The sequence below is a fragment of the Centruroides vittatus genome, unplaced genomic scaffold (assembly GCF_030686945.1).
Source record: "Centruroides vittatus isolate TY-2023 unplaced genomic scaffold, ASM3068694v2 contig_393, whole genome shotgun sequence".
In the NCBI taxonomy this organism is placed as follows: Eukaryota; Metazoa; Arthropoda; class Arachnida; order Scorpiones; family Buthidae; genus Centruroides; species Centruroides vittatus.
In genome coordinates this window covers 1,408,738-1,434,763 of record NW_027122209.1, presented here as the reverse complement: position 1 = coordinate 1,434,763, position 26,026 = coordinate 1,408,738, and the positions used below count along the sequence as shown (strand labels likewise).

Below are 26,026 nucleotides of genomic sequence, written 5' to 3'. Positions count from 1 at the left end.
TATGTTAGTAATATTGCAAACTTTTTAAGATGTACTGTACAAATGGCTTCATAGGAGCAGGAGCACTTACAAAATAAAATTGCAGAAAACTTTCTGTCATTCCAAGAAAATCATCTATCCACAATCTAACCATCAGCACTGCAGCTACAAACTTAAGAGACATAGACCATGAAGAAATCCAAAGTGACTGAAAGAAATTAACATGTATATAGATACTTTATATATTAGGATCATCAGAAACTTTTAGTTGCAAACAAATAAACCTAGATAATCAGAACAGGTGTTAAAAAATCACATAATTGAAGATTATAACAATATATAATTTTGGATAAACTTGATATGTACAGTATATCTTATTTATTAATCTGTTGTACAAAATATTATTTGAATTATTTTTCAATGAATATCTTGAAATATTTCAGTTTCATTTTGTAAAACACTATTATTTGTTTTTGGGAAAACCAGGTGGTGTCAGACAGGGCCCAACATATTCAGTACAGACGAGCTTTAAAAAACTTGGAGTTGCTCATCCAGATTCAGTCGTAGGTCCCCAGAGTGGTAGACTGACTGATACCTTAACAGTCTTGTCCATCTGGCTGTCAATCTGCTTTTGATATTAGAATGGAGGAAAATGGATATCTTATGAAAAAGTTATGTTAGATTGAGGGAAAAGCTATTATTATAAATCAAACAAGAACAGGTCATAAATGATTGGGAGTGTAGAAAATCATAGAAATTAATAAAATCCAAGAAATATTCAATAAAGGAGATGAATAAAAACTTAAAAATGAGAACAGGAATGAATTATAAAACTAAATGAACAAAATATATAATTTTATATTTAAAAAAAAATTTAATCTAGATTTCTAAAAGTTTAGATAATTACAATTAATGTTTATTTATTATAATTTTATTTATTCTTCTCATATAAAAAATGAAGTCTGATTTTGGAATATAGAAAGAAATTAATCTAAATGTGAATTTAGGATAGTAATCTATAAATATTCCTTCCATTCAGATTAATTTGAATAGTAGAAGAATTGTGTCATAAAAGTAGATTCAGTGTGATGTTAGGAAAGATTATTTTCTTCAAAAAGTTATATTTGATAGCTATTAGTTGTAATGATTTGTAAGCCAATTATTGCTCAGTGTTTATTTAGAATGTAGAATCTATCAATTGTCATTAAAATTTATTATTTTCATATGCAAAATAAATTCAAAAGCTATATTTGAAAATACTTTTCTTATTGTACATTATAAGTGTCTTTGGCCGTATAGCATACAATAAGTAAATGTACTTTCAGAATACTTTCAATTTTTTAAAATTATTGTATTATTAAAATACAATAATTTAAAATTTCATTTTTAATTTATGTAATTTTTTTTAATATTTTGATAAAAAAAATGAAAATTTTAATTCTAAAATATACATTTTTGTAATTGAATTCCAAATGATAAATGATGTATAGCATATTGTTGATATTTCTGCTAAATTTTGATGTCAACTATAGAATTTCCATTTCTTTCAGTTTTACAACATAATTCCATACAAATTGTATTGATCAGAAAGAGATCGATAATAACAAACTAGTTGAAAACCAATTTTTGCTCTTTCTAGCCTTAGGTGTTCTTTCAAAATGTCTTCAAACAGTTAAATTTAAAATAAAAATATTCAAAAATCAGAAAAAACAATAAATGTCTTCATTTTCTTGACCTTTTTCAACATCTCAGGAACACAAGTCTTTATTGTGGAGTTGATCTTTTATTTGAGCCTACTCATTTGTCTCAATATGTAAAAACATTAAAAAGTTCAAGGATATGGTACAATCATAAAAGTCTGTTAATTAACAAATATTTAATAAATGTAATGGCCAGGATGATAACATGAAGACATTGTTGTATTTATGTCTAACTTTCCTCTAACATTGATTATAAGTACTTTTTTCAGATCATTTTTATTTATTTATTATTTCTTATATCTATATCCGAGATTCATATCACTTTGTGTTTTTTTTAATAGTAATTACTTATATGTCTGCAATTATAACTATATTTTTAAATTAAACTAATTATCTTTTATATTTTATTCTAAGAGGTATTTGAACAAGCTATTTATAGATTTTGAAAAAATTTATGATTCGGTTTCTAGTGGAAATCTTACGTGGCAGGTACTTAGAAGAAGAGGAATATATAAGAGTACAGGATATATACTAGAAGTCAGAGATTCAAGTTAAACCGGGTAGGGAGATTAAGAAAGCTTTAGGATAGAAGTATTATTAAAATTCAGTATTAAGTCCATATTTTTTTATCTTGGTATTAGAAGAATTGCTAGGGAGTATAGTTAGGGAAGAACTATGGCACATGCTATTTCCAGATGATGTAGTTCTAGTTAGTGAAGATAAGAAAGAATTAGTAAAGGAGATAGAAAAGGTTAGATAATTTAGCAGAGAGAAAATGGAGTTCATACACGGTTTTGTGGTAAAGAGAGAGAATGAGAGAATGCAGGTTAATTATTAGAGATAGATAAATAAGAGTGGAGAAATTTAAGTACTTATGATCAATATAGAGGAGAGTTAGACATAAATACAACAAACAGTATACTATAGGATGCAAAAGTGGCAGAAAATGCAAGTAGAGTACTTTATAATAAAATAGTACCAGTTAGATAAAAAGGAAAGTTTTATAAGGCAGTTATTAGTTGTCTAAGAACTGTTTTATAAAACTTTCAATGCTTTAATTGTAATGTTGTATGGATCTGAATTTTGGGGACAGACAATTAGACCAACTACAATAAAGGTGGAACTTGCAAATTGAAGGATGGTCTTACTGGGATCTAGGGTTATGAAGTACTCTGAGAAAAGAGGATCTGGAACCAGCCCCAGAAAAGATTTGAAATATATATAATATATACTATTGTTAAATAATGTATATATAAAATGGTACAAAAATATTTGAAATTTAGTCCAAAGCAATTCACTATACCAGAAATATCCAGCACAAACTAAAAAATAATAAAACAAATGATTTTAAAATTGATATTTTCGTGTTAAAGACTGTTGAACATCTACATTAAAATTCAAATGTTACTTTAAAAATGCAAGGAACAATTATTTGATTGGTTGAAAAATGCCAACATTATTAATGATGAAACCAAATATAGTTTTATTATTTTTTCAGTTTGTCCTGGATATTTCTGGTGTAGTGAAGTGTTTTGACTTAATTAAATTCAGTTTTCATATGTTACTTAGTTATTGTTATTTTAAAATTTAAATGTTAAAAATTGATTATATATATATATACACAATATATAATTCTTGTATATGTTATGGACAAAGTGATTAATCGGGCATTATGAATACTGCTACCACCTAGTCGGGCAAAGTGCAACTTTGCTCGACTATCGACGATTTTTTATAATCGTCGATAGTATTTGAGTGGAATTTGATGTACCAATCATTTTTTCTGCTTGCTTTTTAAGATTTAACAAAGCCATCTCCCTTGTTTTAGACACATTTCTTATTTTTTCTTCTATTTTTGGATCAATTGTTTGGATTGTTTCTTCTTCACTCATCAATTCTGTAATACTAATAACATCCTGGTTTAGATTTTTTTCATGTGAAGACGATGTAGATCTTTGAACTTCATCAGTTATGTGAGGATGGCATTATCAAATAATCTTTTATAATGTTTTCTTGGACGGTACCTGAACTTTCAGAGTTTGAACAACTTTGACTTACTTCGTCGATAGTTTTAAAATGTCGGATGATCACTTCTCAACGTGTTATTATCACTTTGCCCGACTAGGTGGTAGCAGTATTCATAATGACCAGTCAATTTGATAAACTGTTGAAATTTATTACAATGCCCGATTTTGTTGGTCATTATTCATAATGCCCGGGCATTATTAATAATGCCCGTATTAATCACTTTGCCCATAACATATATACAGAATTTTGTCATTTGGCCACTTTTGGCCTTCTGTACCTATGGGTCTGCTTTGAAATGATATTAGCAGAAATGAGAATGTTTAGGTTTATGTATGTTATCTTAGTTGATAGGAATGTACATATAACGGGTAGTTTAGGAATAAGAGACATTAGAAAGAAGTTTATGAAAATACACTTAGATAGCTTGGGCATGTGATTAGAAGAGGAGAATTGGTTATACAAATTAGAAAGTTAGACTTAATAATACAAGAAATAGAGGTAGGCCAAAGCTGAGAATTAGCAGGAAAGATTAAAAAAGTTAGTTAAATGAGACAATAGCTCAAAACAGGATAGTTTGGAAGGTTAGCATATTGAGCCCCCTCTTTCTCTCATGTTCTCTCACAGAGAGTAATAGAGAGAAGAGAGAAAAAGGGTAGTTGATGATAATCTTTGTTTTTTTTATAAACATTGTTTATCTTTTTTTAATTCACTCTAGTTTCCATCATAAGTAATATATCAATATACAAACATCTCAAAGCCCAATATTTATATTAAAGATAAACGATTTCCAGATTACACCAAGCTACATTATCACTACTAATAATAATTAAATACTGCATAATGTGGCACTAGAAGTAGGCATTAGGTGTATCTCTTATTAAATTTAATAATTATAATTAAATCAATATTTATTAAATAATTTAGAAAATTCTGGAAGGAAAGAATTAGTCTGGAGCAGGACTCAAACCCACAACTGCCACTTACTGTGCAGATGCATTGCCAGTTACACTATCTGGACCTTCATCTGATCTTTTGCTTCCAGACACATTTAATTTAGATATAACCATACTAACTTAGTTACTCATGTCACTAACTGGTCTATAATAATCCACTATGGCACTTAGCTAGCTATCACTTTACCTCAGCATGGTGATTTAAGCATCTCAAAGGTGAAGCAAACATCTCAGCTTTATCTGGTGATCATTTGGCTTTAATAATTATATTAAAGCCAAATGATCACCAGATAAAGCTGTAATATCACAAAAACACTAACGAAACCAGTGAAAAAAATCACTGGAAGTTTTTTGAAGTTTGATTCATTTGAAAAATATGTTCTATCAGTTTGTATTTGAAAAATATCTGACAATGTTCATTGTAGATGAATGAAAACATTAGTGTCATATGAAGTTTTGTTTTTTCACTAGTTTCTTTGGTGTTTTTGTGTTATTTGTGACATGAAGATAGACTATTTTTTGAATTAGTAAGTTGCATTTATAAGAATTGATAGTCATGTTATTGAATGTTATAATGTCAATATTTTAATTTTTAACTTAGCTAATGATTGAAAAACAAAAATAACTCTCTTAAAGTATATTCAACTTTCATTAAAAAATATAAAATTCAACAAAGTTTATTAAGTTATTTTAAACAATACTATCAGAAAAAATAAAATAATTTTTAAGAGAATGAAAGAATAAAATATTTATTAATTAAAAAAATTAAAATTTATTTCCTGTTTTTATGACATTTGATGTAATACCAACCTTCATGAAAGTATAGCTGAATGATATATTCAAAAATAAAATGAATGTGGTTTTATCCCTTGATGTAATATTTCGTTTTCCTTATTAAAAAAGTTTTAAATTAAATTTTAAAGTAATGAAATTAATGAAAAAATTATATTACACTACCAAAAATAATATATTTGTTATTTTTTAATGAATATTTTAAATATTTGGGTTAATGTTACCTATGGTTCCAAGATGGTGGCTCGCCTGATTCCAGCAAGGAAACAGTGGAGACGCACGTTTTAACCTAACCTAACCTATTCTAATAATTTTGTTGGTAATAATTATGGTAATTTATTAGAATAGGTTAGGTTAGGTTAGGTTAGAACGTGCGTCCCCACTGTTTCCCTTCTTCTATTTGCTGGAATCAGAGACGAGCTGCCTTCTTGGAACCATAGGTAACATTAACCAATATTTGAAAACAATCCGTCAATATTTTTAATATCCAGCATATAGCACTAAAAATTCAAAAATAAACTAACATTTTTGACCACCTGATTGTATGCTAGATATTAAAGGTCAATTATTTAGTTTTGAAATATTTTCATTCAGTTTATTATGCTCCTCACTTATCAAATATTTGGTATAAAAATCAAGTGTGATAATGATTCAAAAGAAAGACGAATTTTTGATATAAATCAATTCTTAAAGCTTACAATAAAATTCTACAATTTCAAATTTATTCATTTATTTAAATTTCTTTTTATTTATTCATATATTCACTTTGCTTAATATTTGAACAATTTATTATGAAATAAAAACTTATTCAGTGAACTATTGTGTATTTTTATATTGTTCAAAACATTTTTTATAATTTTATTGTGAATATTTTTAAAATTCAGTTTTAACATGTTTTCACAGTCAAGGAAATTTATAATAATGAGGTTGAGGCCGAAGTTTTAAGTGTGAAAATGTGTACGTCGGATGTTCGATGCCACTTTCCTGTAAGCTTAGAAGTTTGATAATGGCATTTGGAATATCGAGCATGATTCCCCTGACTTTCCAAACACCATTGTCAAACTTCTAGGCTTACAGGAAAGCGGCGCTGAATGTCCAACATACACATTTTCGCATTTAAAACTTCGGCCTCAACCTCGCTATTGTGCTTTGGAAAACAGCATAAGATACTTTAATTATAATAATTTTATTATTTTGCTTAATTTTTAATTAAAGTACAACTTAATTTATATTGTTCTGTATGAAATTTGAGACTAATTAAATACAAAAACTTTTTACAAAGATAAAACTTTTTACAGATAAAACTTTTTACAAAGTTTTGAAAGTTTGACAGGCTAGCCATAAGCTCTTCTTTGTTTTAACAAATTTGCTTTTCTTGTCATCTAGTAATTAAGTACAGTGGGTTATTGGTTAATGAACATAGTCCGTTCCAAGACTTCGTTCACTATCCGAATTGTTCGTTAACCGATTATCGAATTACCATAGCTTTTTATGGGAATTTGATTAATTCATTCTGGAAACTCCAAAAAATAAAAATATATACTTTCTTACTATTTTTGTTTATATGTAATAATAAAAATACATATATACACAGTCTTGTATTTTTATTAGTCATGTTTTTTCTGTTTGTAGGGGTTAATAGCATTGTAATTGAAGGGATCCCCAAGCCTATTAACCTCAACCTGGTTTGGATGCCATTCTAAGACCGTTGTTCTGTCATCCTCCCACTTCTTCAAAAGATCTTTAATAGCAAATATCGGCATTAATCCTTTTTTCAGAAGAAAACATATCTTGCCGAGTTTTTGGTGTTCTGTCGTCAGATCTGTTTTCAGGTTCCATTATTAGCAGTGGTGATATTCAGCGGGTTTGCACAGGTTCAGCCGAACCCGTTGTTAAAATTTTCAGTTTTTCCGAACCTTGTTAAACACACGGAACATTTCTCAGTGGTTTCGTTTTTTTTTTTTTAAATATATTATAATATATGTACTATACTCTGTAATACTACTAAACTAGAGCCTTATACCCTGTTCGCACTGAGCATTTCAATCTAGATTGTGAGCGAGGTCGGGAACTATGTCTTGGTGCGATCTCTCTCGACTGTTTCAATCTTGACTGAAACGAGGTTTAATCACGATCGATTCAAGAGTGTTCTTGAAACTAGATCCAGTCATAAGCGAGATTCCACAATCTCACGCGCGCGAGATAATACAAGATGGCTGTGGAACACGTGTCAGGCTATGGACAGCGAAATAAAAAGGATGTTGTATTTCGAGAGATGATGGCATCTGTCTATTATCAGCAGTGCCATTCGGGGTGAAAAATTTCTCTGCCTAAAAAAAAAGGGTCGACAGCACTAATACACTATTGTTACCTGGTCTTCGCCCAGGGCTCGTTATGTTACAAATACGCCAACTCCCAGTGTTCAGGGAACAGCACCATTGGCCAATGGTGGGCCGTCACATGGTAATGTTCACACAATGAGAAATAACGCCACACTGCACCGGAAAATGCATGGGTCGCCTTTTGTTTTTGCAAAAATAGCAGCGAGGTCACTTGAGTATGCTGACGAAATCCGAGGCAATAAGAAATTAACATAAAAGACTAATTAGCATAAAGATAAAAGCATTAAGATTAAAGATAAGATAATTAGCATTAAGATGAAAGCAATGGAATTGTTCATCTAGACACACGGGGTAATGTATTGTCTTGTAGAAGCTAGTTAGACATGAGCCTCTAGCCTATAGCCTATATCACCCCGTGGTAAAGTGTGACATAATTGTCATGTAATAGTAGTTGTATGTGTTTATGATGGTCATATCGAGGGAAATAATGCCTTCCGGGAAATCCATTTAAGGGTAACTGGCCCCTATTTGGACGTTTTAGATGTGGAGAAAACCTGGAAAACTTCACCTGGCCAGCCCGCCCTGGTGAAGCGTAAACTCACGACCAAACTCCCAGTGTTCAGGGAACAGCACCATTGGCCAATGGTGGGCCGTCACATGGTAATGTTCACACAATGAGAAATAACGCCACACTGCACCGGAAAATGCATGGGTCGCCTTTTGTTTTTGCAAAAATAGCAGCGAGGTCACTTGAGTATGCTGACGAAATCCGAGGCAATTGATGAAAACTGAGACAAATTTTTTGTGAAAAAAATTGACGAAAACCAAAACCAATGAAAACCGAAGTCAATGAAAACCGAGGTATTACTGTACTGGGTTGAGCATCGATGTCGACGTCTCTTGCACTCCGAAAAGTTTCGAATTTTTGCTTGAATACAACGGAAGACCAATTGGTATTCATTATTTTACGTCGCTTCTTTTTGTGTTCATTCTGTGAGGTGTTCATTATCCGAACATGTGTTTGTTGTCCAAACGTTAAAATTTTTCATGAAAGTGTTTGTTATTTCATTTGTTCATACTCTGAACTGTTCGTTAACCGATCAGCCACTGTATTTTTAATCAGAAAAATCCATCATTATAATCTTGCTGATAGTTGTTTTTCAACTGAATGTATAATAAAAAAGTACTTTCTTTAGTTATTTATGATATAGGATTTTTTTACAATTGGGTACTCACTCACATTTTATATGTATTGCATTTAGATAAGCATGTCATTTTATTTCACTTTGAATCCTTATGTTATTAAACTTATTAAAAAAATGTCAAACTTAGTTAAAGGAGTCAAGAATTAAATATTTAATTTACTACATTTGTTTTGGCTATAGTAATATGCAGTTTGGTCATCCTCAACAGCAGCATTCTTTTTAAGCATGTAATTATTTTAGCTTTTATTTAATTTCAGCATCTTTAGAGAATTTTATTCAATGCCAAGGTCCTTCTTAAAATTTTCAATATTGAGTGATCTACAATCTTTGATGTTTTTAATAAATATAATTCAGTTTAAGTTTTTAAATGAAATTATTTAATTATTTATGAATACTTTAATTAAAGCTAAATATTTTTTATATGTAATTAAGATATTCTAATAAAAATATGCTGAAATATTTATGAAAGAACTCATGTAATTCTTGGATTCCTTTCTCTTGCTATCTGGAATATTAAATATCCTTTATGCTTAGAAAAGTAATTTTGCTTAAATTATTATTTTAAATTTTTGGTTTAATTTCTACTTAGTTCATTATTGACTACTATAATTATTTTATTATTTATTTATTTAGAAATCCAGAATATTATTTTAAATTAGTTTTGGGAGTACTTTTGCTCTAGTTTTCAGAATCTACAACTGAACAGGAATAATACATGATTACAGAAGAACAGCTTGTTATAGTGCATTTTGAGATAACAAGCTACTCTTCTGTTGTCATTTATTATTTCTATTTATAGTACTTGTTAATTCTGATGATAAGAATGAAACTTCTACAAAAAATATTTAAAACATTTCTTGACTATACATTCATTAATAAAAGTAATTATTATAATCAATTTTAAAATATTAAAATATTTTATTTTTGTAGTTTAAAAGTGATTTGCTTTGTTTTGAGAAGAAGAAAACATTTTATTCTGACTTCAACATTACAGTCAATTGAATATTGTAGTGTTCTAAAGCTGAGTCAGCATTAACTTTAGCATTTAAGAATAAAATTTATTGTTTTTGGTTCACTCCTTAACCTAGTTGTTACAGATCTTTTGAGATAAAGAAAAACAATTCAATCTTCTTAATGTTTCTGGCTGATAGCTGTTTTCTTTATAGTTACATAGTTCCTAATTTATTAAAATGTTTAGAATAATGTTTAAACAATCAATCAATCAATATGTATTGTGGTTTAAATGTGATTAAATGAATTTTAATATTAAATTGTTATATATATATATAATTGAATCTATCTCAAATCTCATGGAAATGAGGAAAAAATTTGAGAGTTCCTAACACAGTAAAGAGTAATAGGTTTGATGGGAGGTATGGTATTTTATTAATACAATAGCAAATACTGTATTTACACCTGTATTAGGTATAAATAAAACATTTTTGGCAAACTTAACAGAAATAGTTTCGATGCTTGACTTCTTCAACCAATAAAATCCAAGCCAAAGTCATAGCCTCAGCCCACCACTGGCCAAATGGATAAAACCACTGAACATTGGTAGTTGGTTGTGGGTTCATACCTTTACAATGGGCTTGCTATGTGAAGTTTTTTGGGTTTTCTTCACATTAGTAACACCTAAATAGGTGCCTGTTTCTTATAAAAACTGTAAAGCATCTTCCCTTGGCAAATCATCCATGTGTTGCATTGCCATAAATAAACCAAACCAAACCAAACTCATAGCCAATCAAAGAAAAGCAGCATTAATTACAGCTATATACTATATTGCAAGAGATGTTTCTCAACTACAATTTATATCAAAATGTAGTCAATAGGCTTTGAATTGTAATTGACATTTCAGTCCATAATTTGAGATATAGAGGTTTTGGGGGAAAATTATTTGAGATAAACATGGAAAATATATTGAATTTAGGCTGAAAATTCAGGGGACAAAATAAATTTTGAGATAAACATGTTTGAAATAGATAGGTTCAACTGTGTATATATATAGCTATCCAATAAAATTATTTATTTTTATCAGTTATTTAATATTATGAGAATTAACAAGTTCCAAAACATAAGTTAAAATACACTTATTGTAATCAGAGATATAGTTATTATTGTTTTCAGATATATAGGCAATTTTGAGCTCTCTTTTTATGCATCAACATCTGGCTTGATATTAAATTTGCAATTGTTATCAGTCTTAACCAGTGCTTAAGTATTAAATGTTAATTGTTTTAATTTTTATTGCTTTCAATACAATAGTTTAATTTGTTGGTGTTATCACATAGCTGGTTTGTAATTGTAATTCTGATTAAAAGTGTTTCCGAAAATCTAGATAGTGAAATTTTATTTCTGAAGAAACAACATATTTCAGTGGTGACACATCCAGGGGCTGACTCTTAACTAACTTTTAATAATACTGAAGGTTTGGTATCCAACAGCAATAGAAGGCTTATGTTCTTTATCCAAACATCAAACCTCATGTGAATGCCTAAGAGACTAACATCTAATAAATTTATGCATGGTTTGACTAAGTATGAAATGTAAGCATTCTGTTGCTATTGGATACTAAACTTTTGGTATTATAAAAAGTATTTACAACTAAGGCCCAGTTCTGATCATAGCTGCTATCTAATCAGAAATCTTGACTGCCTGAGTTTAATTAAACTCAGTCATCAATATTATTTAACTTAAATGACTTCATGACATTTTAAACTAGTTTATATTTTATGTTTATACTGTGACTACTAAACTAATTTAACAATTTAAACTGTGGCAACACCTTTGGTCATAAATCCAAAAGTTTCCACCAGGAGGAACTCTGAACTTAACAGACTTGGCAATCCAACTCATAAACCTCACTTTTGGTTTGAACCTCGTTCTGTGTAGACGTGTCTTCAATTCTATGTTCAACCGTAGCTCATGTAACCTAAGAAATTAAAGATTAAGTTATTGAATTTTTGTCTATAGCCTGGTATTGTATCATAAGGTAAATCATTGTCTCCTCAGTAAGGAATGTGGCAATTACCTACAAACTAGTGCTACATAAACTTACAAAAATTGTGTAATAAATTGTTCTATGTGAACTAAAAGTAAAGTTCACATAGTAATGATTATAAGTTCCTAAAATGATGAAGTACAGGTATACCTCAAGTTACGTTGTTTTGAGTTACATCGTTCTCGATTATATGTCGTTTGTCAAAAAAGTATATGGAAAAATAAAAGTCAAGTTTAAGTCATTTTATTCGACTTTACATCCATCTGCCACAAATATTGAAGTCATAATATCACTAGAAAAGCGTTAAAAGCACATAAAATCATATTAAAATATGTACATTTACAGTAAATGTTAATATAATCATCATAAATCCTAGAGAACAAAACATGAAAACTTCTGAGTTGTCGTCTTACTTAGCAGTCTTTAAGTGCTCATTATTGGCGTTTTTCACCGTAGTTACAACGTAAGTCGAAACTACACAAGTAAATTTGACTTACATCGCCTCTCCTGGAACCAATTACTGACGTAAGGCGAGGTATATTTGTACTCTTAATTTCAAAGATCTTTCTTTTTAAGTTATTGTTTATAAACCTCACATTTATAAGTTAGCCACATTTACATAATATTGAACAATTAAACTTTGTAAACTTAGGAATTGATTTAATTTATATAAAAATTGTATACTAAATTGTAGAACTAAAACTGTTTTTAGTTCTAGAATTTGTTGTATAGTTTATATAAAACTTTGTCAAATGCCAAGTTTGTATTTTTCTGAATAGTATAAATGAATGAAATATCAGCAATGTCTGAGACATACATTATTTTAATGGTTTAGTCTGTTAATTATAATTGTAAAGCTTAAATTTAAGAAAATTTGAATTATCAATAAACTGGATATAAGAAATCTTGAACTTGTTTAATTTTTATACTGTAAATGTAATATATCTTTTAAAAATATATCTTAGTTAATTGAATTTTAGATCATCCTGTATAATATTCATCAAAAATATCCTTTTCTTCTTCTTCATTACTTGAAGAAGTAGGAAGAGATTATTTATGTCAAAGAAATTTATAACTGAGATGAAAATTATCCTAATTAGGCAAATTAAACATTGAAAAAACTAGTTAATTCAGAAATTTCTTTAGGTAACTTATCTCAATTCACATCAGTAATAAAATATTGGTAAAATAAAAATGATAGTGATAAATGATTATAGTTCTTAATTATACACTGTAAACAGATTAATTTAATCTAAATTGTAAGAGATTGATTACAGCATTTGAGAATCGTTAAATATCTTACCAACTGTTATGTATTTTGTGCTAATTATTCATTTATTCAAATCTAAAAAAGTAATTAGAGTTTGAACAAGAAACATTCAGAGTTTGATTAATGTAACTCCACATTAATATAAAAAATTTCACATTTATTTTTTATTCTAATGATTTATTATCTTGTTTATTTTTAAGGGTTTGGTTAATGATTCAAATTTATTTTATAACTTTATTATAAAGCTATTCTAAAACACTTTCTGATAAATAGTTAGAAAATATAAATTTTTGGTTCCAATTATATTTTAAAAAAAATTCTTTAAAAGAATTATATTTTTATTGATGCCATGTTAAATAGAGATTCATTTGATATGCTTAAAACTCTTATAAAATTGCTTTTATTTGCTCCCTTACAAAATTAGGCTTTTATACATTCATCAAGTAAGTAGTTGTTTAAAAAATTGAACTTGAAGATAAATATTGACAATACAAAATAGAATTCACAGTTTATTTAAAAAGAAATAAAGATAAAAATAGTCTCTTTTATTTAAATAAATTAATCTTTGGTATTATTAGTTACATGCTAATAATACCAAACACATCTATATTCAGTTATAAAAAAAAAGAAATGTTTAAAGCTTGATCAAGGCAAAAATTAATTTTTCTATTATCTTTAAAGTCAATAATAATTAAATATTATTAAAAAAATCATCATTATGTAGTAAAATTTTTATTTTTGTAACAGACAACACTTCTTTGCCAAGCACTTACATTAAGGTTGTTCGTAATATTTTCAAGATGTATAAAAAGCATTAAGAATAAAACCTCCTTTACCAAATGCTTCTGTTTTCTATCATGGTATAATAATAATAATAAAATTTTCGTTAAACTTAGATTATCTATTTTAATACAGTAAATCCTTGGTTTAACAGACAAAAAAATTTGTCCTACAGGAAAATTTTGAAACCATTTTTATTTGTGAATAGAATATGATAAAAGGTTGGATCAATGAGCCAATGAGTATAAATTACTCAATGTACAAGACATTATATAATAATATCATTTTATTTATATAATACTTATGCATTATAATAAGATTTTAACACACATTACACATTTTAAGTTTGTTATTTATATTTGTTTTTCAAACATTCGATTTAATGGACTTTTGGCAACAGCAGACATCCCTTCTCTCCCGACTACTCCACTGAATCAAGAATTTACTGTAATAACCAAATAACTGGCATCATTAAATTAAGATCGTTTATAACAAAATTTGTTTTGCATATGGAGCTTTAAGTTAAATTTTATATGTTAACAACTTAAAAACTAATTATTTATTACTTATTCTGTAAGAGATGGATTTACAAGAGATGGAGCACATTAGATATTTTTAATCTTAATTTTTAAAAATAAATGATCATCATATTATTTTACATGTAATATAAAGCATATTATGTATGTTATGAACAAATTAATCACTTTTAATTACATTATTCAATAAGTGCGACAAAGTAAAGACAAAATGGCATTAAACAAAAACTTTTAATGGCTACAATTGTATAAAATATTTCATTACACTTAATCTCCATTAAAATATTTATTACTGTATTATTTTGCATTATCAGTTTTATTGTGTAATTTGAATAATGTCATTAACAAACAAATTGGATCATTTAATCATTTCAGTTTATTACTGTTACTTTGGATTTTTCATTAGCAGTTTATGTTCCAATTAAAAGAAAATTTTTCAAGTAATTTTAAATTGTTATTTTTATCTGAAAAAATCATGTATTTAAGTTTTAAATAATCATCTTTATAATTAATTTTTGAAAATATTTTTCAAAATATATTCTTGTATTATTAGAAGTCTTTTAACTTTAAATTAAACTTTAAATTTCTTTCCATTTGTCAGACTGACGGATTTTAAAAACTAAATTTATTTAAATTAAACTAACTAAATTTTAAATTTAAACAACAAAAACTTTTATTGAATTTAGATTATTATTATTTATTTAATTAAAAATAATTTTTATATGTTAGATTTATTCTGTATATTAAAATCTGTATTTACTTAACATAATTCCATTATTTCCAAAACTTCAATGAAAATAATACTAATAATGTCACACCGATAATACGTTTAAATGCGCTAGAATTTTAATTATAATCTGATATTTTCAGTTGTTTTAATAACCATTTTCAAGGAAGAAAAAAGCATTCTAAATAGAACAAATGCTGTGAATTTGATTTGAAAGTTAACACATCAGAACATAATTTCACAAATTCAAATGGGTTTGCTGAATATCTGTTCGTCTGGTATACATACAATATATTTATATTCATTTTGTTTAGAATGATTTCTTTCTTCCTTGAAGGTGGTTATTAAAAACAACTGAAAACGTTAGATTATAATTAAAATTCTACTGAATTTAAAGGTATTGGTGTAACATTATTAACCACTTACATTTTTGTTATAGTGACATAATGTAACAATGTAATTTTTTCTCATATAATCAGTATTACTGGATATTGGCTAGAAAATGGAAATTTTGGTGATATTTTATGTAACTATCTTAGAGAGATAACACTTTTATATATCAAAAGCAATTAGTTTTTCTATTTTAAATGCAAAAATTTAAATGGATAAATATAATTTAACAAGACAATGATAGTGGCTCTAGGATGATAATGATTTCAGTTGCAATGTTTTGCTAAAGTATTCGATTACATTGATTTTTGTAAATCTTCTTGAAGATTGTATTAAATATTCTAATAAATTACGATATACTAATTCCTATCAGTATCTATTTTTGCAAAATTCTAGATATAATATCTTAATAATAATCACCCTGGTATCATCATATATTATTTGTTTGTTGTTTTCTTTTAATAAATGTGAAGCTTTCTTAGTAAATAAATTCAGAGAATTTTGTCACTTTACTAAACTTTAATATTTTCAAAGTGCTTGTTATTCCATCCCTAAAGTGTTTATTGTAATAAATGTCTTTTAAAAGTGTTAAAGTTTTGTAACATACCAAAACTCCTACACTGATTGATTTTTCTACTTATTTTAAGTTTGATCAATACTAAATGTGCTAGAGAACAGATAGAGTCGTTGAAAAATATAAGAAAATGCAATTAAGTATTTTAAAATCTTTAAACATAGATTATTCCAAAAATTATTTTTTGGAGAAGCTACTTTTATAGTGATTGAGATAATCTTGAAAATAGTGATATGTGGATTATTCTATTAGTTCTGTTGTGTGAGTGATGTAATGGGGTTAATCTGGAGATTAGAGTTAGATAGATGAAAGCTAAGACCAAATATGGAAAGTTTAGGGACAGGAGGTCCTGATTAACTATTTACAAACTTCTGATGCAAACAGGAAGTCATGTTATTTCAATTAAATTTTTTCCTGAAAGGAGTTAGATAGATGACCAGCATGACTCTACTGTTAACGAGAAAAGTATGATGTACAGGGGCAAGACACTACTAATTTGAGGTGGAGAGCATATATTTTAAATTAAATAAATTTAAAAAATATCATTAAAAATTGCAACCCAGCATTGTGATAATGTTAGTAAATAATTGCTCATTTCTTTTTATTATATTATTTTTCTTGCCTACTTTTTTCATAATATGTATGATTGCTTTCCAGTTATTAATAATTTTTTCTTAATTTTTAAGATCACAAATTTATTTGTGTGTTTTTTCTAGAATTTTTATAGAGTTTATACTACTACAATTTTTTCTTTAATATTATTTGATCAGTTTGATAATTTGATAATTATTCCATGTTTTTATTAATTTTCTAATTTTACAAATTTTTCTTAATTTGTAAAAACTAATATAATCATTTTTAATAATTTATTGTAATCACATTAATTGTAAGTAATACTTTTAAATTTACTAACAAACAGAAAGATATTATCTTGGAAATCATCTTTATCTGATTAAGCTAATGAATTTTGAGGTTGTGGAGAGAAATTTAAGTTTTACATTTTTTTTATCATTTGTTTTTAACTAAGATAAGCAATAACTGGGTTAATTCAAGTTAAGAAACTAAAACATTAATGTCTTGAGTGTAATTTGTACAAACAGACAAACACTTTCAGATAATTAAATTACCTATCATCAGGATCAAACACAGAAAGATATTGCTTTGAATTCTGTAGTTTTTTTTAATATTTGGAACCTGATGAAGGCTAATTAAGTTAGCAAAAGTGTTTGTTCATGCACAAATTATATGCAGGACATTCAAGGTGTAGTTTTTTAAATATTTTATTTTATTTCATTATAGAAAAAGTAACTGAAGAATTAATGAATAAATTCATTATAAATTAATTTCAGAACTGAAAATTAACTATATATTACTTGTGAGCAAAGATTAAAATGACAAATTATATGAAAATATGAGTTTCATTAAAATGAAAAATTGTTTTTCATGAATTTTTAATGAAAGTATTTTTTCATTAAAACAGGGTTTGCATATATGATTAGGTGTTTTAAACTTTACTTATTAAAATTTAACTTAAAATTATTTCTTTGCTATTAATGGGAACTTCTTTAATTCATAGTTACATAGATTTAAAAAAAAATGTACTAAAAACATTAAAATACATAAATATAATTTCACATTTTCAAATTTAAAGAATGTAATGCTGTATTTTTAAATCATTTTTAAGAAATCAAAATCAAATAAATTAGTGTAAAAATATCAAAATATCTAAATTTATATAAAATATAAGATTTAACCTTTACTAGTGACTATGTAATCAATAACTGCCTTCAGTTTGATTCATTTTACCTTCAAAATAAAGACTTAAGAACTAATGATAATCAATCTAAAGATGACCAAATATAGAAAAATGAAATACCTTGATTTTTGATTCATTAATAAATGTGAAAAGTTCTCCAATTTATTGTTGTCTTCAACCCATTAAGGTCAATATATTTTGTAAGTTTAAAGTACAATGTATTGGTCTATAAAAATTAGAGAGAAAAAATTGCAGTTCTAGAATAATATTGTTTATTATATTGTTCTGTAAAAAATGAAAAAGAAAAATTGCTGTTTTTTGGATTTTATGTTTTTCTCAATACATCTTTGTTTTTTTATGTTAGTATTTCATTCCTAATCAATATTTTGTTCAAAGTTCAAAATGCATTAAGTTTGGAGATTTGAAGGTTAAATTCTTCATTTATTGTCTTATATCTAATTCATTATTGAGTTTTAACTGTGTCAAAAGTTTCCTTCTTCTTTAATAAATCAATATGCTTTTTCTTTTATTTATAAAATATTATCTCTATATAGATCAATATGTTTGACATTAAATATTTTATTTTGAATAATATCTTCTTGCATTGGCAATCATATTTTATCATATGAAATAAATATTCTTTTAAAAGTTACTTTGTTGATTTTTAAAACTAAAAAATAAATTTTTGAGATTTCAGTTTCCCATAAACTTCAGTTAATTTTCGAGACCATAATTTATTTTATTTTAAAAATATCTACGAAATACTTTTAAAATTTTAAAACTACTTTTTTTAATAGTTGTAACAACTTACTATATAGCAAATGAAAAATTTTAAGTCTTCTAATTAATATCAATTTATGAATAAAGAGTGGCAAAAAAGTCGGTTAATCAATATATAGTTTTATAATTATTTCAGGAACAGTTAAAATGCAGTGTCTGGACATATGCTTGGTTACATTGTTGAAAATCACAAATACAGTAATAATATACAGCTGTTCCAAATTTAGCTATACTCCATAATTCAAAACTCTTGCTTAGTCTGGTTATGCTGTGATCCTGAATTTGTTTCTAACTAATTCTAGATGCTTCTCATTTCTAGAGTTCTAAATAGTTTAGTCAGCACTCTTTACATGTTAAGATCTGATAGTGATATCTTTCCTATTGCATCATTACTGTTGACACTACTCATTTGAAAGATAAATGTGCTGTATGGTTGTGATTGAATATTAAAAGATAACAATTATATTTTCCATATTTACTATTTATAGACTTGCAAAATTTAAAAAAAAATTCATTAATAAGTTTAATGCTAATTATTGTTAGTTAATATTCATTCTTAATTATGTGCACTTATATTAAATTTCTACATCATAGGAATGTATAGGCTACAATTTTCAAATTGCAGGCTTATACATTCCCACTGTTATCTGTTCAACTGTCTGTCCTTTGTTAATCTTGAGAACAGAGTTAGATAGATGAAAATTGAGACTAGGTATGGAAAGCTTAAGGGCCAGAGTTTCCGATTAACCCCATATGAACTTCTAATCTGGATTGGAAGTCACATAATTTTTAAATTAAAAGATGATTAAAGATTGCAGTCCGGCATTGTGATGATGTCACAATAAATTATTGCTTGTTGATAGTTAAATTTTTCTATTTAATTAAATATATTTTTATTTATTCTAAAATATTTTCTTTAACAAAATTTACATATTGTTTTCAGAAGGACCTTATACAATGCGAATAGATATTCATCAACATCAGAAGCTTTGAAACAAGTAACGAGTTTACAAGAAGGTCAAAAACTGTATGGTTTCTCAGTACAAAAGGTATTGAATTTATTCAGAAAAATCTTAAATATTTAAATTAGTGGATGCTTTTCTGTCCTTACAAAAAATAAACACCTAGTATCATCTGTTAACATAACAGATCATCTGTTTTTAAAAATCATCTGTTTTAAAAAAGTTATTTTAAATTTTACATAAGCAGTCATTTTAAATTGGCAAAAAGCCATAGATTTATTTTTTACCTATAGATTTTCTGCATTTTTTTTTTATGCAGCATTTTTCAGTCAAGTTTAAATTATATGTTTAGAAGGAAATGTGACTTGAATAGCAGCTTTATTTAATAAAAAACTGAATATATTTGTACCTTACTCAATGTTTTTAATAAAAATTTACTTACCAATTACTGTCTCTTTGATCTTTAGTGCATGGAAAGTTAGCTTTTCATTTTTTTGGCCAAAGAAACTGTACAATTCAGCTAACTTGTTTGTCATTATTTTTCTAAGAATTTTTGTTGTGGCATTATATGCATCTTTCCTCCTAATGAAGAGAGATATAGTGTCTGTAGCAATACTCAAAGTATTAACATTAAAGTATAAACTTCTCTATTAGCAAATGTAAATAAAGAAATCAAATTTGAAAATAATCAAACAAATTTAACAAACTTGTTATCTATAATGATATACAAGAAATTGTTTTAACTCACTTGCTTTCAATAGAATCCATTATAAATTCAGACAGGATTTAATCTGCAGTAAAAAATACAATTAATATGAAATAAAATATCCACTATACAAATATTTGTATAAATATAATCATTATGACTAGTTTTGATTTTGACTGGTAGCTAGCCACCATTTTGTCAGAACTTGTAACCTTTTGTTGTATTTTATTTGCAGTGATAATTAACCAATTGTTGCACTACTAGTGAGTCTAATATTTCTTTAATACCTATTGGGAAGTAGTTAAGCCAAGTATCTATTTCCCTGTAATAAATGTGGATACTTGGCTTAACTATTTCCTAATAGATGATGAAAGTTGAAAGGTGTCCATTAAGTCTGGGAATAGCTTTGATTGTTACATAATCTAGGAGTGAACAGAAATCCTGGAATTAAAAGATTTATGGTACACAATTAATACCTTATGGATTGCAAATTTAGTATCAGGTTACTTGCTATTTAAAAAATTGTTTTACAAGGATTGTTTTTAATTAATGGCATTACAATCTAAAGCATTGGCTTATTAACAAAGGATACAAAATGATAAATAGTTCTAAGAATAAAATTTGTGAAACATTACTTGTGAAAGTATTGAAAACCTTACCAGATGTGCAATGTAAATGAATTGTTTTCCTGCAGAATAGCTTAAACCAATTTTTAACAAAAACATGAAAATGACCAGTAGTTAAAACTTGGAGAATGAGCATATGTACAGATTGAACTTTCACCTTCTGATAACAGTGTGTGGTTTGACACTATGTAAATCTTGACAGTGTCATACATTGTTAACATGAAAACAAATTTTTGTAACATGCTTTGTGCACAGGATATTTTCAAAAAATTTATGAGGAAAAAATATAACTCGTCATCATGACATTCAAAAACAAACAAACAAAAAAATACATATATAACCTAATTTTTATCTCTATAACTTAACACTAGGATCAATAAGTTATCATTCTTCACTGCTGACACTCAATAATAGCAATAATTCCACATGTTAACAAAGAATATAACCCTTTTTCAAAGGTGCCACTGCAAATGCTATGATGAGTAACTCAAAAATAGCTACCGAATAGCCAATATATTTTAAATTAAAATTTAACTACAAATAGAAATAGTTACTATTGGTACATAGTTGTTTTTCACTTTGGTTTTACCATGTTTTGTGTTTTTTAACTAATTGGGATTGTTGTAATGGGGGTGACAAATATTGTCCGTGAGACATTGCCAAATTTAATGTAATAAATAAATAAATAAAATAGTTAATATATATGAATTTGCACATGTAATACATTTACAAAAATTCTGCTATTTAGACTAGCATCATTGCTATTTTGTAAAACTTGTCATTTTTGGTTACTTGTCACCTCAAGTCTACATTAGTCAAATTTGCAGGATTTTACTGTATTGTCATTAAAATATCTTTTCTTGATCATTTAAAATTACAATAAAATGATTACATACATTTATTGAAACTTAAAGTTCTTTCTTAATAAATTTTCTGAGATATCAGTATTATTAGAATTATTTAAAGGAATACAGTAGAGCGTCGTTAATTGGAACGTCGGTAATAGGAATGGCCGGTAATCGGAACGATTTTCAGTCGGACTGTGTCGTGCTGAATCGAACATTTTTGATACTAGATTTACTTCTAAAGTATAATTTTCATGTTTTTTATATTCTTCAATATATTTATTTTGTTTGTACAAAATGAAGAAATAATTTTTAACGATACGATAGCCTCGATTATTATTATAAAAATTTTCGTTAGGCTTAAAATCAACGAAAATTCAACACGAAGCGACACGCAACGGAGAAAAGTTTGAACATCGGACAGGTTAATATATTTTTTCGTACAAAGTCGGTAATCGGAACAAATGACTAATCGGAACAACTCCAGTCCCCAATTGATTCCGATTTTCGACGCTCTACTGTATTGCAGTCTTCAAACTTCTATATTAGTTTCAATGCTAGATTGCCAGTGTTTGGTTCTGTCTGCCATATTGCTTTTTCTGTAGTTTATTCTTCTTGCAAATACAATAACAGTGCATTGACCTTTCATTCTAGGGTTATTCCAAATAAGAATGAATTAAGAAGAATGTTTCATTTCCACTTTTATTAAAAATTACATAGCCCAATACAGTGGAACCTTGCTTAACAAGCACCTTGCATAATGAGTAATTTGTATAACGAGCAAAACAAATTGTGAAAAAAATATGACTCACTTAACGAGCAACATTTCGCATAATGAGTGATGAGGAAAGGGAAGGTCCCGGATTTTGCGCATGCTCCATTAGTCTGTGTTTAGCACTCGTTCTGCTAGCATCTTACTGTTGCTTGTGTTCACATATTTTCCTAAACTTGTGTTCACACATATTACATATAAACATCAACAACCATAGTCCATTATACAATAAACACGTCAAACAATATGCCAAATTCTTGGGCTATGTAAAGGCTACAATTAAAGATTAGAAATTAATTAATTTGACTAGAGGTAGGCAGTTATGCTTCCATCTCGTAATAAATTTAATGACCAATTCCAAATTAAATTTTAGAAATATATCACACTAACCTTATGAAGCTTTGCAAAATTTTAACTTATCATGAACATTTTTGGTCCCATTAGGACCTTCTTCAGGTAGAATTCTAGTAGAGAAAACCTTTTCGTTCTAAGGAGACCGAAAACGTTTGTGATAAGTTAAAATTTTGCAAAGCTTCATAAGGTTAATGTAATATATTTATCAACACTTTGTTTTTTAAGATGGATTTTAAATTTTAGAAAAATCTAAATTAAAAATTATTTATTTATAATTATTAAATTTAATGAGATGGAAGCATAACTGCCTACCTCTAGTCAAATTAATTAATTTCTAATCTTTAATTGTAGTCTTTAAATAGCCCAAGAATTTGCCATATCATTTGTAGTATTTATCAGATATATTATCTGTGATTTTTTTTGTTTTCTGCAAATCAAATTTGCATTTCAGGTTGGTTCATTCCATGCTAGAAGAAAAGATGATGATGATTCAAGCTCCTTAACAATGTATATTGTATAAATTTTTTTGAATAAACATTATACATAAAATGTTTGAGTATTTTTTTCGGCATGGTACACATTATCGTATTTTACATTAATTTCTGTGGGAAAAATTGTTTCTCTTAATGCTTGTTTCGCATTACGAGAAAGATTCTGGAACGAATTATGTTCTTTAAGCGAGGTTCCACTGTAGTTCAATTAATGTTAACTCTCTTAAAATTAAAATTTTTAAAAAGCAGACAAATATGTAAAATAAATCAAACTTAAATTTATTTTAATTTATTTTTTGTGTAAAATAATGCTAAAACAATTTCTATAGTCATGTCACAAAAGAAAAGAAAGTTGTAATTAATTAAAAAAATTGTAATTAACGGTTCAAAAATGCAGGCAAAATTAAATAAATAATAAATAAATAAAAATTATTAAAAATAATTATAAAAACTAAAACTAAATTAATACTAAATAAATTAAAACTAAAAATAATAATTAAATTTGAAAATTATAAAATAATAATTAAAATTCTAGCCTTTACACCAAAATCGAAACCAAAATTAAAAATAAAATTAAAACTAATTAAAATCAAATCAAATGAAAATTAAAACATTTTTAAAAACCATTTAAAAGTTATTTTGAAAATTTTCAATTGTAAATCAATTTTTAAATTTACATTATTTGTCTATGGCAGTGATGGAGCATTTTGCTTTTAATTAATATATATATATATAGATAAAAATTGCTAAAAATAATATAAAAATTAAATCCATTCAAAAATCAAACTTAAAGAATAGTGGCTACAGGAGCAAGTGAATAGTTGTCTCTTCAACTGCAAGTCTGAGTCAAAAGTGAAGTCTTTTTTCTGTCTTCTATCTCTATCATTCCTTTCCTTTTGTTAACCTTTTCCATGAATTCATGCCGAGTCCACAGAGGAAGTTAGCGGGTGGTCCATTCAAAGAATGAATTGTAGACCCCACTTATGACCCAGTGTGATCTACTTACATGCTGTGTTTGTAAAATGTTGGTTTCAGTTTCAGTGGGGATGGAACATATTGCTTTTAATATATATACAGATTTTTATAGTTTATTTTTCATATATTTTTAAACTTCCTATTATTTTTTGATGATGAAATAGGCAAAATGAAAAGTCACTACAGTTCTTGATTTGTTGTACTGAATGTGAATAAAGGAAACTGAATTATACAGATTTTTCATATATTTTAATATTAGAGAAAGTTGTGTTTGAAGATTTCATTTTAATATTCTCTTTATTCAAAAAAATAGACCATGTAATTTTTATCCAAACTCCTGATGTGTGTGTTTGATTCCAAATACTTATTCATAATTTATTATTTTTAGATTTTTTTAAAAATTAATTGAAAATTTTATTAAAATTTCTTAAATATGTATAGATATGTGAAGTGCCAGAACTTCATTTAGCAGCTATACAACTACAGCATGTAAATACAGGAGCTAAATATCTACATATTGCAAGAGATGATAAAAATAATACTTTTAGGTAATTTACTCATCTTTTGTGAATTGTTACTAATCATAAAATATTTACTTTCAAAATTATGTTATATGTTTAGCATTGCTTTTACCACCATGCCAAAAGATAATACTGGCATCCCTCACATTTTAGAACACCTAGTACTGTGTGGTTCACGTAGATTTCCATGTCGAGATCCATTCTTTAAGATGCTGAATAGATCCTTATCTACATTCATGAATGCATTTACAGGTTTTACTCAATAACTTTTTATATATTAAGAAAACATTAAATAAAATTTGTTAATTGATTCTGTATTTCATAGGTAGTGATTATACAATGTATCCTTTCTCAACACAGAATACAAAAGATTTCAGAAATCTTTTAGAAGTCTATCTTGATGCAGTTTTCTTTCCAAAATTAGACAAGAATGATTTTAAGTAAGTTATGTTGGATGATTTTATAATGTAAAATAAAATTAAAATCAGCGAAAGACAAATCTAAAAAATGCCTTTAAAATCTACCAGTGATTATAATAATGAAGTATTTTCAGAATCTTAAATCTTCAGTTTCTATAATCAGGTAATGGCCATTTAAGATGGCTTAAAACATTTCATTATAAATAATTACTGTTGGATTATAAACTATAAAGTTTTTTTGAATTATGTATTTAATTTATTTGGTTATCTCTTACTTTAGACAACCAAAAAGGTTTATTCAAAAATATTTTCAGCTTCTAATTGGTCATATTCAGTTCATATTTGAATTGAATACCATAGAACAAAGTTAAATATATAGAATGTTTTAAAATATGTCATATGTTTTGGAACAAAAACAGTTTAAATTTGGTTGATTTGCTGAAGATGTAAAGTATTAGCCTGATTTTCTGGAGGATCAGAGTTTGAGTCCAGATTGGGATCCTCGGGAATTTTTTTTATGGAGAGGTCTGTCCAGGATATGT

At 27.0% G+C, this 26,026-nt stretch overlaps 1 protein-coding gene across 1 annotated transcript in view; it reads left to right on the top strand.

Moving 5' to 3' along the window:
* LOC136976070 (presequence protease, mitochondrial-like) overlaps positions 1-26,026 on the top strand; it is a 61,396-nt gene that overhangs the window by 10,935 nt on the left and 24,435 nt on the right. Inside the window, exons 3-6 of the mRNA XM_067271261.1 lie at positions 19,757-19,862; positions 24,986-25,092; positions 25,166-25,317; positions 25,391-25,505. Of these exons, the coding sequence (XP_067127362.1) occupies positions 19,757-19,862; positions 24,986-25,092; positions 25,166-25,317; positions 25,391-25,505 (480 nt within the window). The remainder of the gene's footprint in view (positions 1-19,756; positions 19,863-24,985; positions 25,093-25,165; positions 25,318-25,390; positions 25,506-26,026) is intronic.